This window comes from Amblyraja radiata, chromosome 5, assembly GCF_010909765.2.
Source record: "Amblyraja radiata isolate CabotCenter1 chromosome 5, sAmbRad1.1.pri, whole genome shotgun sequence".
NCBI classification, from domain to species: domain Eukaryota; kingdom Metazoa; phylum Chordata; class Chondrichthyes; order Rajiformes; family Rajidae; genus Amblyraja; species Amblyraja radiata.
The window spans coordinates 22,615,616-22,630,638 of NC_045960.1; the positions used below are offsets into that span (position 1 = coordinate 22,615,616).

General features: G+C 54.2%; 1 protein-coding gene across 4 annotated transcripts; it reads right to left on the bottom strand.

Annotated features, from left to right (window-relative positions):
- Window positions 1-349: 349 nt before the first annotated feature.
- polh (DNA polymerase eta) lies at window positions 350-10,041 on the bottom strand. Of its 4 annotated transcripts, none has more exons than XM_033020738.1 (11): window positions 9,963-10,041; window positions 9,298-9,447; window positions 7,474-7,608; window positions 6,934-7,160; window positions 6,348-6,520; window positions 6,013-6,116; window positions 5,250-5,369; window positions 4,653-4,776; window positions 2,293-2,358; window positions 1,670-1,842; window positions 350-1,448 (listed from the first exon to the last, which is right to left on the bottom strand). In XM_033020738.1, the coding sequence occupies exons 2-11, from the start codon at window positions 9,438-9,440 to the stop codon at window positions 671-673; spliced, it is 2,043 nt and encodes a 680-aa protein (XP_032876629.1). In that variant the 5' UTR covers window positions 9,441-9,447; window positions 9,963-10,041; the 3' UTR covers window positions 350-670. The 4 variants fall into 4 exon arrangements, with proteins under 4 accessions (XP_032876629.1, XP_032876628.1, XP_032876630.1 ...); XM_033020737.1 differs by having other exon boundaries at window positions 9,938-9,990; XM_033020739.1 differs by lacking the exon at window positions 9,963-10,041 and adding an exon at window positions 9,864-9,868.
- Window positions 10,042-15,023: the final 4,982 nt, after the last annotated feature.

Here is a 15,023-nt window from a genome sequence, read left to right on the forward strand (position 1 = left end):
ATCCTGTAGAAAACACATGCAGGTACAAACTCCGTACAGACAAGCACTCGACAGAACCCGATTCGCGCTCTAAGGCAGTAATTCTACCGCTCTGCTGTCCAGCAAATCCATGGGTTCTCCATATCACAGAATAGTACACAAACAGACCCTTCGGCCCATCGTGTCTGCACTGACATGCCCTGGGGGGACTGTACGGATTAACCTCAAACAACCACAGAGGTGCAAGAGTAATCACTTCAACAGCAAGGGAGCAGCGGCATTCAGGAGCTCCGGTAAAACAGGCCAGAAACATCAAAGAGAAACCACAGTGGTGACCGGTGTCATACTCGAACACTCCCCCACTCTTCACTCCTGTGAATCACTGGACATCTCAGGAATTTATATCAAAAATACAATACTTTAATTACACCCACATCTGATCTGATCTCATGCCAAAGTATCAGGAAATGGGACATTGTGTAGGCCAAGTCAGTGGATATTTTTAAGATTCTTGATTAGAACGGGTGTCGGGTTATGGGGAGAAGGCAGGAGAATGGGGTTGAGAGGGAGAGATAGATCAGCCATGATTGAATGGCAGAGTAGGCTCGAGGGGTCAAATGGACTAATTCTGCTCCTATAACATGAACTTACGGCTCGGGACCATGTGCCAAAACCCCGCCCCCTGCCTGTTCTAGGGAGGTGCTTTCTGAAAATACCAATCCAGGGTCTTGCTGCCAGTCCGAGCCCGCTTGCCCGGACCCCGCAGCTGGTCCACTGCCTTGTGCTTGGTCCGGGCCGGGGGGCTGGGAGGTGGGAGAGTCGACAGGGACCTCTGGAGGTCCAGGGCAAAGTGGAAATCCTTGTGCTCTGCCACTTGCCAGGGGAGGGTGGACTGGCCGCACCTTGCACAGCGCACCAGCACCTCAGTGGGGAGACCGGGGCTCAGGGGAGGGTCCGCTGGTGGCTGGCCAGGGGATCGGGCCAGGGCCTTGCGTTTGAAGAATGACACGCCTGGAAGATCCATCTCTGCAGGTCCTGTACGGTCACTGTCTCTGCGGCCCAGGGGTGGTGTGTGAGAGGGGGAGGAGTGTGGAGAGGGGCTGGGGGGTGTCTCAGGGACAGGTGGTGGTGTGGGTGCGAGGGGTGGGGGGGAGGTGAGGGGTGCAATAGAGAGTGCGGAGGGTTGTGCGGGGAAGGTGTGCGTTACAGGGTCAGGGGAGGGGCAGGTTTTGTCGGTGGGGGCATGCATAAAGAAGGATGTGATGGTGCCAGCTCTGTGGGCTCCCCCTGGGTCCAGTCTTCTCACCGGGCTCTGGGCTCCCCCAACTCTCCCTGGGTTCGGCGCTGCCCCCGCCCCAGGGGACTGGGAGGAGGAGCTGGTCAGGAAGTCCGTGATGCCACGGGCCGAGACCACCGAGGTCTCTAAGAAATCCTTGGCCGACAGAGAGAGGCCAATCACGGGGGGCGACCTGTGGAGTGACCGACGGAGACAGGGTCAGTGCACCGGGACAAATCCGCCACGACCGACCCCCCGCATCAAATCCTTCTCTCCGCCCCCCCCAGACAAACTCCCCGACAGCCAACCCCTCCCCACTGACCCCCACAGTCCAAGACCCAGCCTCCCCAGCCCCTCTCCCATCCCCACCTCCAGCACATTATCCTCCCCCATTTTGTCCCCATCCTCACTCACCAGGCTGCCTGAGGGGGGTGGGCCGTGTTGAAGGCCTGGATGAGGGTCCAGGCGCGTTGGGCCAGGCAGGGGGCATCGGGCCTGGCCAGGGGGCAGCAGCGGGAGAAGCTGCGCGACTGGTGCTCCTCATGCAGCCGCAGCCCCACCGTCAGCTGCCGCGCAGTCCGCCCATTCTGCAACAAGGCGCAGAGTGAGTGGAGTGGCCCATCTCCTGCCCCCCCCCCCCCCCCCCCCCATGCAAACCCCCTCCCCGGCAGTCCCCTCCCATCCAAACCCACACCCCAGCACACCAATACCCCGCCACTCAGACCTGGCCCCCACTCCCAGGGCTAAACCCACCCCAGGGTACCCGACCCGAGGGCACGCATCTTCCAGCCTCCGCCATCCCAGTTACCAACCCCCTAGCGCACACATCACAGGGATACCCATCCCCCGGGCAGGTCCAACCCCCCACCACCCATAGCCCAAACCCGCTCCACACCGCGAGGGAGTGGAGTTAGGTAACCCTGAGGGGAGGAGGGGGCACCGGGGCAGGGGGAGAGGGTCTTTGCGGAGGGAGTGTGGGTGGTACTCTGCCAGGCAGGCGACCAGACATTGTGGGCATTAGCCACCCACCCACCCACCTGCTGCTGATCCTGGAGCAGTCTCTCCTCCAGCTCTGTCGACAGCTGCAGCAGCCAATGTTTCACCTGCACAGGAGGGACAAAGGTCAGCACCATCCCAGCAAATGGACAGGTGACCCCTCCCCACCCCACTTCACACCACCAGCCCCAACCTCAACACCCACCCCACTACCCTCCCCCTACCCTACCCCAACACCCAGCACCCCACCCACCACCACCTGTGAGGTCCTGTGAAGCAAATATGGCTCGTGTCAGCAGAAGATTAACAAGCAGGACCTCGAGGGTGGTGATCTCTGGGGTTACTCCCAGTGCCACGTGCCAGTGAGGGTAGGAACAGGAAGACAGGACAGATAAATGCTTGACTGAGGAGTTGGTGCAGGGTGCAGGATTCAGATTTTTAGACCATTGGTATCTCTTTGATCTATCCTTGCAGGGAGGTTTGCCAGTGCTACTTAGGAGGGTTTAAACTAGAGAGGCAGGGGGTGCGAACCAGAGTGAAAGGTCAGAAATTGGAAGGAGTCATTGGAAAGCTTGAATTGAATTTCCTTTAGCTCTTGAGGTTAGGGACCAGTAAGTATCAAATGAAGGACAGGTGGGGAGAGGGGAAGGAATATGGTGACACGGATGGACTGCAGTGTGTTTATTTCAATGCCCGGTGCTTTGTGGAAAATACAGAGGAGCCTGGCCACTGATGAGCATTTTGGGGAAAGTGATCAAAACTCAGTAAGTTTTGAGATTATTTTGAAAAGGGACAAGGCTGGACCTGGCAGGAAGTTACTAAATTGGAGTAAAGCAAATTACAAAGCCATTAGGCAGGACCTCTGGCAGGTTTGCTGAGAGCAATTGTTAATGGGTAAGTCCACATCAGACATGTGGGGGTCGTTCTCAGGCCAGTTTATCGAAGTTCATAGCCGGCATGTTCCAGTAAGGAGGAGGGATAAGGATGGTAAAGTAAGGGAAATTTGGATGACCAAAGAGGTTGTAAAATTGGTCAATAAGAAAAAGGAAGTGCTTGCAAGCTAGTCTGTAATCCGGCAGGATATTTGATTGTAAAGAAAGGAGGATAGAATTTAAGTTGGTGATTTGTAGCCAAAAGGGGCTTTGCGGGACTAAAATCCCAAAGCATTTTATGCCCATATTAAAAACAGGAGTGTAACCAAGGAGAAGGTAGGCCCACTCAAGGATAAAGGAAGGAATTTGTTGTTGAAGGCTGTGGATATACCTTGCATTTGTTTCACCAAGGAGGACATAGAGGACAGTGAGATCCGTGTGGAGAATACTAATGGGCAAGGGCAGCTTGAGAGGGGGGTCTTATAGAAACTTACAAAATTCTTAAGTGGTTGGACAGGCTAGATGCAGGAAGATTATTCCCGATGTTGGTGAAGTCCAGAACTAGGGGTCACAGTTTAAGGATAAGAGGGAAGTCTTTTAGGACCGAGATGAGAAAATCATTTTTTACACAGAGAGTGGTGAATCTGTGGAATTCTCTGCCACAGAAGGTAGTTGAGGCCAGTTCATTGGCTATATTTAAGAGGGAGTTAGATGTGGCCCTTGTGGCTAAAGGGATCAGGGGGTATGGAGAGAAGGCAGGGATGGGATACTGAGTTGGATGATCAGCCTTGATCATATTGAATGGCGGTGCAGGCTCGAAGGGCCGAATGGCCTACTCCTGCACCTATTTTCTATGTTTCTATGAGATTCAGAAGGTGGTTCAGCTGGTTTTACAAAAAGGGACACACAGTGCTGAAATAACTCAGCGGGACAGGCAGCATCTCTGGAGAACATGGATAGATGACGTTTGGGGTCAGGACCCTTCAGACTGATGGAGGGTCTCCACCCGAAACGTCACCTATCCATGTTCTCCAGAGATGCTGCCTGACCCACTGAGTTAGTTACTCCAGCACTGTGTATCCTTTCATATTTGCCAGGATTTGGGGGTATGAGCAATAGGAAGAGGTTTTCCTCTCTGGAATGCCAGACGTTGCAGCGAGACCAGGTAGAAGTATATAATATTATGGGTGGCATTGATAGGGTAGACAATCAGAACCCTTTTCCCAGAATGGAAAAGTTAAATACTAGAAGGCATAACTTGAAGGTGAGAGGGACAAAGTATAACGGTGATGTGTGGAGGTTATATTTGCACGGAGGCTGGTAATTGCCAGGAGTATGCTGCCAGGGTGGTGGTTGTGGCATATTGGAGACTTTTGGAAAGGCATGTGGAAATGTAGGGACTGGAGGGATATTGATTATGTGCAGGCAGATAAGTGTTGGTCTTGGCATCATGTTCGGCACAGACACGGTGGGCCGACGGTCATGTTCTTGTGCTGTACTGTTGTGAGGGAGGCTGTGTAATGACCCACCTGCTCACACATGGTCAGGGCCTCTTTGCCCATGAAATTCTTGCTGCACCCGATGGATTTGGTGAGGTACCGGGGCCTCACCGGCTCAAAGTCCAGGCCCCGACACAGGTCAAAGAGCCAGCTCCTGAAACACAGACACAACCCCTTCAGCCCAGCTCCTCCACGCTGACCAAGATGACCCATCTAAGGTAGTCTCGTTGGCTGCTCTTTTAAAAGCTATTGGGGGTGGACGGCATGGGGGGGGTGCAGGGAGGCCGGGAACGTAGTCGGGGCAGAGGCAGGAAGGGGGTGGGAAGGCTGGGTGTGGTCAGCTGCAGAGGGGGTGGGGACGGGGTGTGGCAAGTATCAGGGTGGAGGCTGGGTAGGGACGGAGACAGGAGGGGAGGGGCAGGATGCGGTGGGGGTGGGAATGGGGAGACGAGGTGGAGGGGGATTGGCGTGGGGGGGGCAACAGGACATAGGTCGTACTCTGGGGTGACCCCCCATCCTGGGACTGTCTCGATGTCCACCATGCCCTGGGACCCCTTGATGCCCTCTACCCAGGGACCCCTTGATACCCCGTACCCTGCGATCACCGCTCGCTGTGCCCGCTCTTACCCGGTTTTGACCCCGAAGCTGGTGTGCAGCTGTGCCTGGGAGAAGGCTCGGAGCTGGCCCATGTTGTGCACCTGGAGGAGCTGTGAGACGGACTCCCCCAGCTTCCCGCCCAGGTTACGGCTGGTGGGGAACAGGCAGACAGGTCAACAGTGCCGAACCACCCGCTGCCCCAGGCCAGACACCAACGGCACGCTTCCCCTCTCCCACCACCACGTTCTGCCCCCACCCACCCCCGCTCCTACACCCACACCCAACCCCACTCTGCCCCACACCCCCACACTCTGCCTTCCACCCACCACCCCCACACTCTACCCACCACCCACACTCTGCCCTCTACATGCCACCCCCATGAGCCCCACACCCCACTGTCCCTCGCCAAACGCTGCCCAACACACGCAGCCTGCATCACCCACACTCCCCGTCATGCACGCTGCCCACCGCAACTGTTCCCCGTCACACGGGGGCCGGGTGGGAGTGTGTTCCCATTGACGAGTCACAGGAGATGGAGCTCCACTCACCCCCGCACGCGAGCATCAGGGAGACTTACACAACCCACCCCCTCCCGGCTTTTACTCCTCACCACCAGTCCTGGAGGAGGGGTAGGAACCCGGAGCGGGCGCTGGGGAGGCGACCGCGGGCCCTGGGGGAGGAGGGTGCCACGGGTGGGGACAGGCTTCAGGGGAGGAGGAGGGACGGGTGATGGTGGAGGGTGGGGGAGGGGGAAGGAGGGACGTTGAAGTAGGAGACCCGGACAGAGACTCACATGGTGCTGATGGGCAGAGTATCGAAGAGGCGGTCCACAGACTCCATGGGCAGCAGAGTCTGGCGGTTCGGCTTGTTCAGACCACAGCTCAGCTTCGCCAGCACCTATGGACACGGCAGAGTGGGGTCAGGCTCAGGGTCACCCCTCCTCCCCGCCTGTCAGTCTTCCCTTAAATGGGCAAAGCCTGGAAGGTTGTGGACCAAATGTGGGCAAATGGGACCAGTGTATCTGGGCTGAAGAGTTGGCTGGATGCAGTGAGCCCGTCTCTGTTGTCTCCAGGCCCTCCCCTCGGCTCCCCTCCCCACAGACGCGCGTCTCTCACAGTTTGGGTTTACCTTGTTGTGGGAGATTCCAGCTGAACACGTGTAGCCGGTTTCTGCTTCCACCGCTGCCCGCATCTCCTCCACGATCAGTGCCCCTGCTGTGAGCAGCAGCTCGGGGCTGCCATGGTCCCTGTCCGCGGGCAATGAGTCCAGCCAAGCCTGTAGCCCCTCCCGCCGCGTCTCCTCTGGGGGGGGGGGGGTGTAAAGGGGATCATGGCTCACCAACAATGCCCACCCAACCCGGCCCGTACCTCTCCACCCTGGCCAATCCCCCCTCCACCTCTCTCCCTGCCGCACCTCCTCTGGGGGGGATATAGGGGGCAGGGGTCACTGACGGTGCAGGTACCCCTCCACCCTCGCTCAATCCCTCCTCTCACTGCAGCTCCATGAGGATACAGGAGGCTGACCGTGCCATCCGCCTTGGACCCACTGTCCCAGCACCTCACTCCCTCCCTCTCCAAACCGTCCTTACCAGCCCCTCCCTCACCAGTCCCTCCCTTACTGCCGCTTCCCACACTGGCCTCTCCCTTCCTCGTCTGCTCTTCTAACCAAGCCTCCCTCCCTCCCCAGCCCCCTCCAATGGCCGCACCCTCGTCACCTCTGTGCAGGGCCGAGAGCGGTGGGGCCCGACTGTCCCTGTCCCGGGGGAATCCCTCCACGCAGGTGCTCCTGAGCAGGGTCGCCGCTTGCTGCAGGAGTCCCGGCTGCTTCAGGCGCCGGCCGGCCTCTGCCGTCAGGTCGGCGTAAACCTCGTCGATGCTGGCCCTCTCGATCACCGCGAAGCGAGACAGCACCGCCAGCACTTGCCCGCTCGCCTGCCGATACCTGCCGGGGGAGGGTCACCGGATCAGCCTCGCCCACCCCCCGGAGAGCAGCGGCGGGCGAGGGGGCAGGGGTGGAGGTGAGGGGTCCAGGGAGTGCAAGGTGGGGGAGAGAATGAGGAGGCATGGAGTGGAGGGTCAGGGAGGGTGGGTGAAGGAGGGCATGGAGGTCCAGGGGTCAGGGGAGGGCATGAGGGAGGTTGGGGTGGGCGAGGTTTTAGGGGGCCAGGATGAGGGGATGGAGGGCGATGGGTCGAGGATGAGGGGTCGGGGAAAGCGAGGAGTCGGGGGGGAATGAGGGGCAATCGCCCCCTTACCTGCTGAGATTGGCCTTGCCGTGCGCCTCGGGGATCCGGGCCAATTGCAGGCCTGGGCACCTCCTCATGGCCTCTACCCCCCTCATGCCCCTCTTCACCCCCTGGGCACGAGCCTCGTAGCTGACGGCCACAATCCTGCAGAGAGGGAGGGGGGTCGTGAGCCGCGGCGATGCGGGTGGGTGAAGCGGGGGGGGGGGGGGCGGGTGGGTGAGACTACAGGGGTGGGGGGGGAAGCTTGAGTAAAAACAAATGGCTGGAGGAACCCAGCGGGTCAGGCAGCATCTGTGAAGGGAATGGACTCTTCATGATTGGAGCGGAGGAGATCCAGCTGGTAAAAAGAGGTGGGCAGTAGAGGTTATCTAAAGGTGGATAAATGTGGATGCAGTTCCCCGTGGTGGGCTGATCCAGAAGATTAAGAGGCACGGGATTCACAGTGACCTGATCATAGGGATTTATTACTGGCTTACTGACTGAGGGCTGTGGTGGAAGTGCGATATTCTGGCCACCGATCTGTGACCAGTGGAGTTCCACAGGGATTCCTGCTGGGACCTCTGTTATTGGTAATGTATAAATGCAGATGGATTGGTCAGTAAGTTTGCAGATGACACCAAAATTGGTGGAGTTGCAAACAATGAACGGTGAAATGAAATGGCAGGGTACAGATCAGTTACAGATAAGAGCCGAAATTAGGTGTTGCGCCTTGGGAGGTCAAATTGGGAGGTATACAGTTAACGTCAAGACCCTTAACAGCATTGATGTACAGAAGGATCTCGGTCCATAAAGCATTTCTTCCTGAAGTAGATAGAATGGTGGCTGAGGCTCACCCCAGACCTCATACTGGAGGTTACGAGGCAGGGACGTGTATATGCAGGACATGGAGGGATATAGATCATGTGTAGGCAGGGAAGATTAGTTTGAATCGGAACACACATCGTGGGTTCTGCTGCTCCATGTTTGTGCAATTGGATTGTATATTACCCCAGTGGAACATGAAGTTCACCAGGATGCTGACTGGGGGGAAGAGTATCCATTTAGAGTGGAGGTTGGGTTGATATTCCCTGGGGCAGAGAAGACCAAGGAGAGAAGGTGCACTGGAGTACTGAATTTACGAGGGGCAGATATCGAAATGTATGTGACTTTTTTTCCGAACAAGGGGTCTAAAACTGATCAAGGGGTCTAAAACTATGTTTACAGTAAGAAGGAGGGTTGAGGGGATCTGAGGAAGAATGTTTTCCTCCAGAGGATGGCTGGAATCTTTATCGCACTGCAAGAGGGGTGATCAAGGCAATAAGTGTCTGGTATCAGAGAAACATAGAAAAATAAGTGCAGGAGGAGGCCATTTGGCCCTACGAGCCAGCACTGCCATTCATTGTGATCATGACTGATCATCCACAAGCAGTAACCGATGCCTGCCTTCTCCCTATAATCCCTTGATTCCACTAGTCCAATGCGGGTCAATGGGATTAGACTGGATGGGCACTCAATGATCAGCACAGACATGATGGGCCAAACTGCTGTATTATATCCGTTTCACCACTGTATTATATACTACAGAATCAGGATCATTTTTACAAACCCGGGCTTTTATTAAACTGAATGAAGAAATTGCCTCTGATCCTGTTATAGAGCGGCGGGCCAAATACGGGCAAAACCTCAGCTAGAGAACTTGGTCGGTTTGGGCATATTGGGTCTGAAGGGTCTGTTTCAGTGGAGTAGAACTCGTTGAATCTGTGGTCTCCAAACAATGATGTGAGCAGGGCACCCACACTACAGGCTGGGTCAGGGACACCCAAGGTCCAGGGGTATGGGTGTGTACAGACTTACCCACCCCCCTGCCAGGTCTTGTACTGAACCACGGCGCAGGGCTTGCCCTTCAGCTCCGGGTTGGCCTTCTGTTCCACCTGTACGTAGAAGCAGTCCATGTCCACCAGCACCACCACCCGCTCTTTCCCCTTGTCCAAGGGCATCAGCAGCCTGGCACGAGGGCAGTGAGAACAGCAGCGGTTAGTTCTCACCCCCACACCCCTCACCCCGACACCCCTCACCCAGACACCCCTCACCCCCACACCCCTCACCCAGACACACCTCACGCTGACATCCCTCACCCCCACACCCCTCACCCCAGACACCTCTCACCCCCACATCCCTCACCCTGACACCCCCCCACCCTGACACCCCCCACACCCCTCACACCCCCACCCCTACCACCCCCACCCCCTTACAATCACAACCCCACCCCTCACCCCGACACCCACTCACCGAGACACCACTCACACCCTGACACCCCCCCCCCCCTCACACAATCCTCACACCCCCACCCCTCACCCCCCCCCCCCACCCCTCACACCCCCACCCCTCACCCTGACACCCCTCACCCTGACACCCCTCACCCAGACATCATTGCAGACATTCTATCCCACCGAGCCCACCCAGCACCATCCACCCCTCACCCGGACCCCACAACCTCTTCCCGCGGCCGCTGCACCCACTCGGTCCCGCCAAGTCGACAAATGCAGGTACGTCACCGCGGCCGGTGGGCGGACGTACTGACGTCGCTGGAGTCGGGGACGCAGGCAACGGCATCTTTGGGCAGCGGCCCCGTGTGGCAGGGAGGAGCAGCAGCGGCCCCGTGTGGCGGGGAGGAGCAGCAGCGCCCCGTGTGGCGGGGAGGAGCAGCAGCGCCCCGTGTGGCGGGGAGGAGCAGCAGCGCCCCGTGTGGCGGGGACTGGGAGGAGGAGGAAGAACAGCAGCAGCGCCCCGTGTGGCGGGGACTGGGAGGAGGAGGAGGAGGAGCAGCAGCAGCGCCCCGTGTGGCGGGGACTGGGAGGAGGAGGAGGAGCAGCGGCCCCGTGTGGCGGGGATGGGGAGGAGCAGCGGCCCCGTGTGGCGGGGATGGGGAGGAGCAGCGGCCCCGTGTGGCGGGGATGGGGAGGAGCAGCGGCCCCGTGTGGCGGGGATGAGGAGGAGCAGCGGCCCCGTGTGGCGGGGATGGGGAGGAGCAAGAGCAGTAGCGGCCCCGTGTGGCGGGGACTGGGAGGAGGAGGAGGAGGAGGAGGAGCAGCGGCGGCGGCGGGACCTCCCTTTGCCTCAACTCCCGGGTCAGCGATGGCTTTGCGCATAATTCAAGCTCTAATTTTCAAACCCGTCGAGTTTATTGTCATACAAAATCTGCAACTGCCAGAAATATCAAACAAAAATAGAAAACACCTTATATACTCAACAGGTGACACCAACATTTGCAGATTAAAGTGGTCAGTGAAGAAGGTTGTCTAAGGTCGAGATAGACTGGAAAATGGGCAAAGGATCAGCGGGAAAGTGAAACGTGTCGCTTTCTGGTAAGTTAAACCAGGATAGGCCTTGCACAGTACATGGCAAAGCCTCGGGGTGTGTTATGGAATAGGGAACTCGGGGTGCAGGTACATAGTTCTTTGAAAGTGCCATCTCAGGTAGAAAGTGTAGGGTGAAAATGTCAGGGTATTGTGTACAACAGCTGGAATATGTGTCGGAAACAACTGCAGATGCTGGCTTCAATCGAAGAGAGACACAAAATGCTGGAATAATTCAGCGGGACAGGTGGCATCTCTGGAGAGAAGGAATGGGCGACGTTTCTGGTCGAGACCCTTCTTTCTATACCTGTCTATACCAGTCTGAAAAAGGGTCTCGACTGAAACGTCACCCATTCCTTCTATCCAGAGATGCTGCCGGTCCCGCTGAGTTACTCCAGCATTTTGTGTCTATCTTGGAATATCATGTTATGGACTGTACACGACGTTGGCGAGTCCACATCTAGAGTGTTTTGTGCAGTTCTGATCACTCTGTTGCATCAAGAATGTGTTTAAGTGAAAGGGGTGTAGAAAAGATTCACCAGGGCAGGAGTGTGAGTTAAAAGGAATAGGCTGGAGCTTTTCCCCCCTGGTGCTTAGAAAGGTGATGGATGACCATTTAGTGGGTTATAAAATAATAAGGTGAATTGTTACAGTCTTTATTACCCAGAGTTGGGAAGTTTAAAACTAAAGGACATCGGTAAGAGGGGAAAGAGTTAAAGTGGACCTAGGGGACAACATTTACATATACATTGATACATAGACAATAGGTGCAGGAGTAGGCCATTCGGCCCTTCCAGCCAGTACCACCATTCAATGTGATCATGGCTGATCATCCACAATCAGTACCCCGTTCCTGCATTCTCCCCATATCCCTTGATTCTGCTACCCCTAAGAGCTCTATCTAACTCTCTGTTTGAATGCATCCAGTGAATCGGCCTCCACTGCCTTCTGAGGCAGAGAATTCCACAGATTCACAACTCTCTTGGTGTAAAGTTTTTCCCTCATCTCAGTTCTAAATGGCCTACCCCTTATTCTTAAACTGTCGCCCCTGGTTCTGGACGCCCCCAACATCGGGAACATATTTCCTGCATCTTGCGTGTTCAAACCCGTAATAATTTTATATGTTTCTATAACATCCCCTTTCATCCTAAATTCCAGTGAATACAAACCCAGTCTTTTATCACATGACAGTCTCGCCATCCCGGGAATTAACCTTGTGAACCTACGCTGCACTCCCTTCCTCAAATTAGGAGACCAAAGCTGCACACAATACTCCAGGTGTGGTCTCACCATAGTCCTGTACAACTGCAGAAGGACCTATTTGCTCCTATACTCAACTCTTCTCATTATGAAGATTGAGGATGATGCAGACCTATTTGATACAGAGGATGGTGGGTATATAGATGGAACTGCCAGAGAAAGTAGTTTCACCAGATATACTTTTAACATTGATAAGGTTTAGAGGGACTTGTAAATGGGACACGTGTAAAGCATGGATAAGTTGTGCCAAATGGCCTGTTTACAGGTGACCAACCATGACTCTAAGGTGATGAAGAAGGAAGGTGTTTGGCATGCTTGGCGTCATCAGTTGGGGTAGTGAATACTAGTAGAGTCGGGAGCACAATACAACTACACAGGCTGTTTGTTGCACTTGGAATACTGTGTGCAGTCAGGTCGCTTCACTATGGAAAGATGTGAGGTAAGCTAGAGAAGGCGCAGAAATGATATTGTCAAGCCTCGCTTGAGTTATAAGGAATGATAGAATAAGCTGGGACTGTTTTCCCTGGAGTGAAGAAAGCTAAGATGAGACATAATGGAAGTGTATATAATAAAGGAGGCAGCTATAGAGAAGGTAGTCAGAGTCTGTTTCCTGTGGTGTGGGTGTCTACAATCAGATGGCATAGGTTTAAGGATGAGAAGGAGGAGGTTTAAAGGCAATATAAGAAGTACATTTGCACACAACATCTAGTTGGTATCTGCTATGAGCAACCAGAGGAAGTGGCGGAGCCAGGAACAGCAACAACATTTCAGAGGCATCTGTACAGGGAGTTGAATGAGCAAGGCATAGAAATTTTTAAAATCACTGTAGGCAAGTGGGACTAGTATAGAATGGCATGATGGTCAATATAGACACAGTGGGCCGAAAGGCAGTACATGTCTGTAACTCTGTGAGGTTAGGCCACATCTATGGGCAGAGAACGTCAGCGTTTCATGCCAGAGACCATTATTGGAAAGGCACCAAGTGTAGGTGTTGGAAATCTGAAGACAGTGTAGAAAATGCTGGAGATACTCAGCAGGATAGGCAGAGGAGAGGAAAGGAAAAACATTTCCGGTTGAAGTGCCTTCATCGCAAGTGTAAACTGTTCCTCTCTCCAGCTGTTTTGAGCATCTGCAGCTTTCTGCTTTACCAATCTTGATCGTAGTTTATCTCCTGTCCACCTCCATCCCTGCAACACCATCCTTGCACCACTCCATCCGGGCTCCTGTGGACTCAGGTGTTGCTTTCACCTTCTTGTTTTGGTCATGATGTGGATCAATACTCTCATGCTTCCACATCTGTCGCCAGAGAGATTGGAGAGTTCTATTTCTAAGAGAAATGCAATTTCCACCACTCCACAAGGGGAATGTTGCACCACCGTTGTGTTACTGATGCTCACACTCACGGTGCACTACTAGTGTGTTACTGAGGCTCACACTCACGGTGCACTGCTGATACACACACTTGTGATGCACTACTGATTCTCACACTCTCAGTGAGACTGTTATGTTACTGATACACACACACTCCCTTGGTGAGCTACTGATTATCAGTGTACCACTGATGTGTGACTGATGATGCATATTCACTATTGTGATGTTTTCATGCTTACATGCTTACTTGGTGCACTCTTGATGCATTACGGTGCCTGCACACTCATTGGTGCACTGTTGGTGCATTATTGGTGCTTACACACTCAGTGGGTGCACTTGATGAATTGCATGCACTTTTATTCATTAATGAGATTTTCACTTTGTCATTAACTAATAGAGTTTTCCCACTCATTAGTAATCCATTAGTAATATTTACATGCTCATTCAGTGCATTAATTGTGGATTCCTGGTCTTTATGTGTACTATGTACAGTGTACTATGTTTACATATTCTATTGTGCTGTTGCAAGTAAGAATTTCATTGTTCTATCTGGGACATATGACAATAAATGACTCTTGACGTGGTCATTCATGAAGGGCATGACATAAATGGGAACAGGAGTGGGCCATTCTGCCCATTGAGCCTTGCTCCAGCATTCAGTGGGATCCTGGCCGAACCAGCATTCCCATCAGTTTCCCATCAATTTCCTCCTGACCTCCTTGCTGATTGCAAATGCCCCTGCCTCAGCTTTGAATGCAGCCAAGACTTGCTGGGGTAAAGAGTTCCAAAAACCCACACAACGTTCTTCCTTGTCTCCATCATGAATGGATGCACTGTTGTCCTGCCAGAGGGACAGAGGGGGTATGGAAGGAAGGGTCTAGAGGCTTGGGGTGGATATGGCCCCAAGACCAGACTCTTCCCCAGTGTAGGGGAGTCTAAGGCCAGATGGCGTAGGTTTAAGGCAAGCATGGAGAGATTTAAAGGGAACCTGAGGAGCAGGATTTTCACACAGAGGGTGGAGGGTGTATGGAAATAGCCGCCAGAATAGGTAGTTGAGGCAGGTAATATAACAACATTTGGACAGGTACATAGTTAGGAAAGATTTAGAGGGATATGGGCCAAATGCAGGCAAATGGGTTTACTGTAAATAGGCATCTTGGTCAGCATGGATAAACATAGAACAGCACAAGAACAGGCCCTTCGGCCCACAATGTCTGTGCCGAACATGATGATAAGACCAGCTTTTATCTGCCTCCATATAATCTATTTGTATCCACTCCCTGCATAATCACATGCCTATCCAAAAGTTTCTTAAATGCTACTATTATATCTGCTCAACCACCATCCCAGGCAGTGCATTCTTAGGACTTTCTATCCTCTGTGTAAAAGGTTTGCCCTCCACACATCCTCTTTAAACTTTGCCTCACGCACCTTAAAGCGATGCCCTCTAGTATTTGATTTTTTTTCACCCTAGGTACAAGGTTCTGACTGTCTACCCTGTCTCTGTCTCTCATTCTATCAGGTCTCCTAGCAACCTCCGGCATTCCAGAAAAATTAATATAAGTCTGTCCAACCTCTCCCTGCAACCAATCC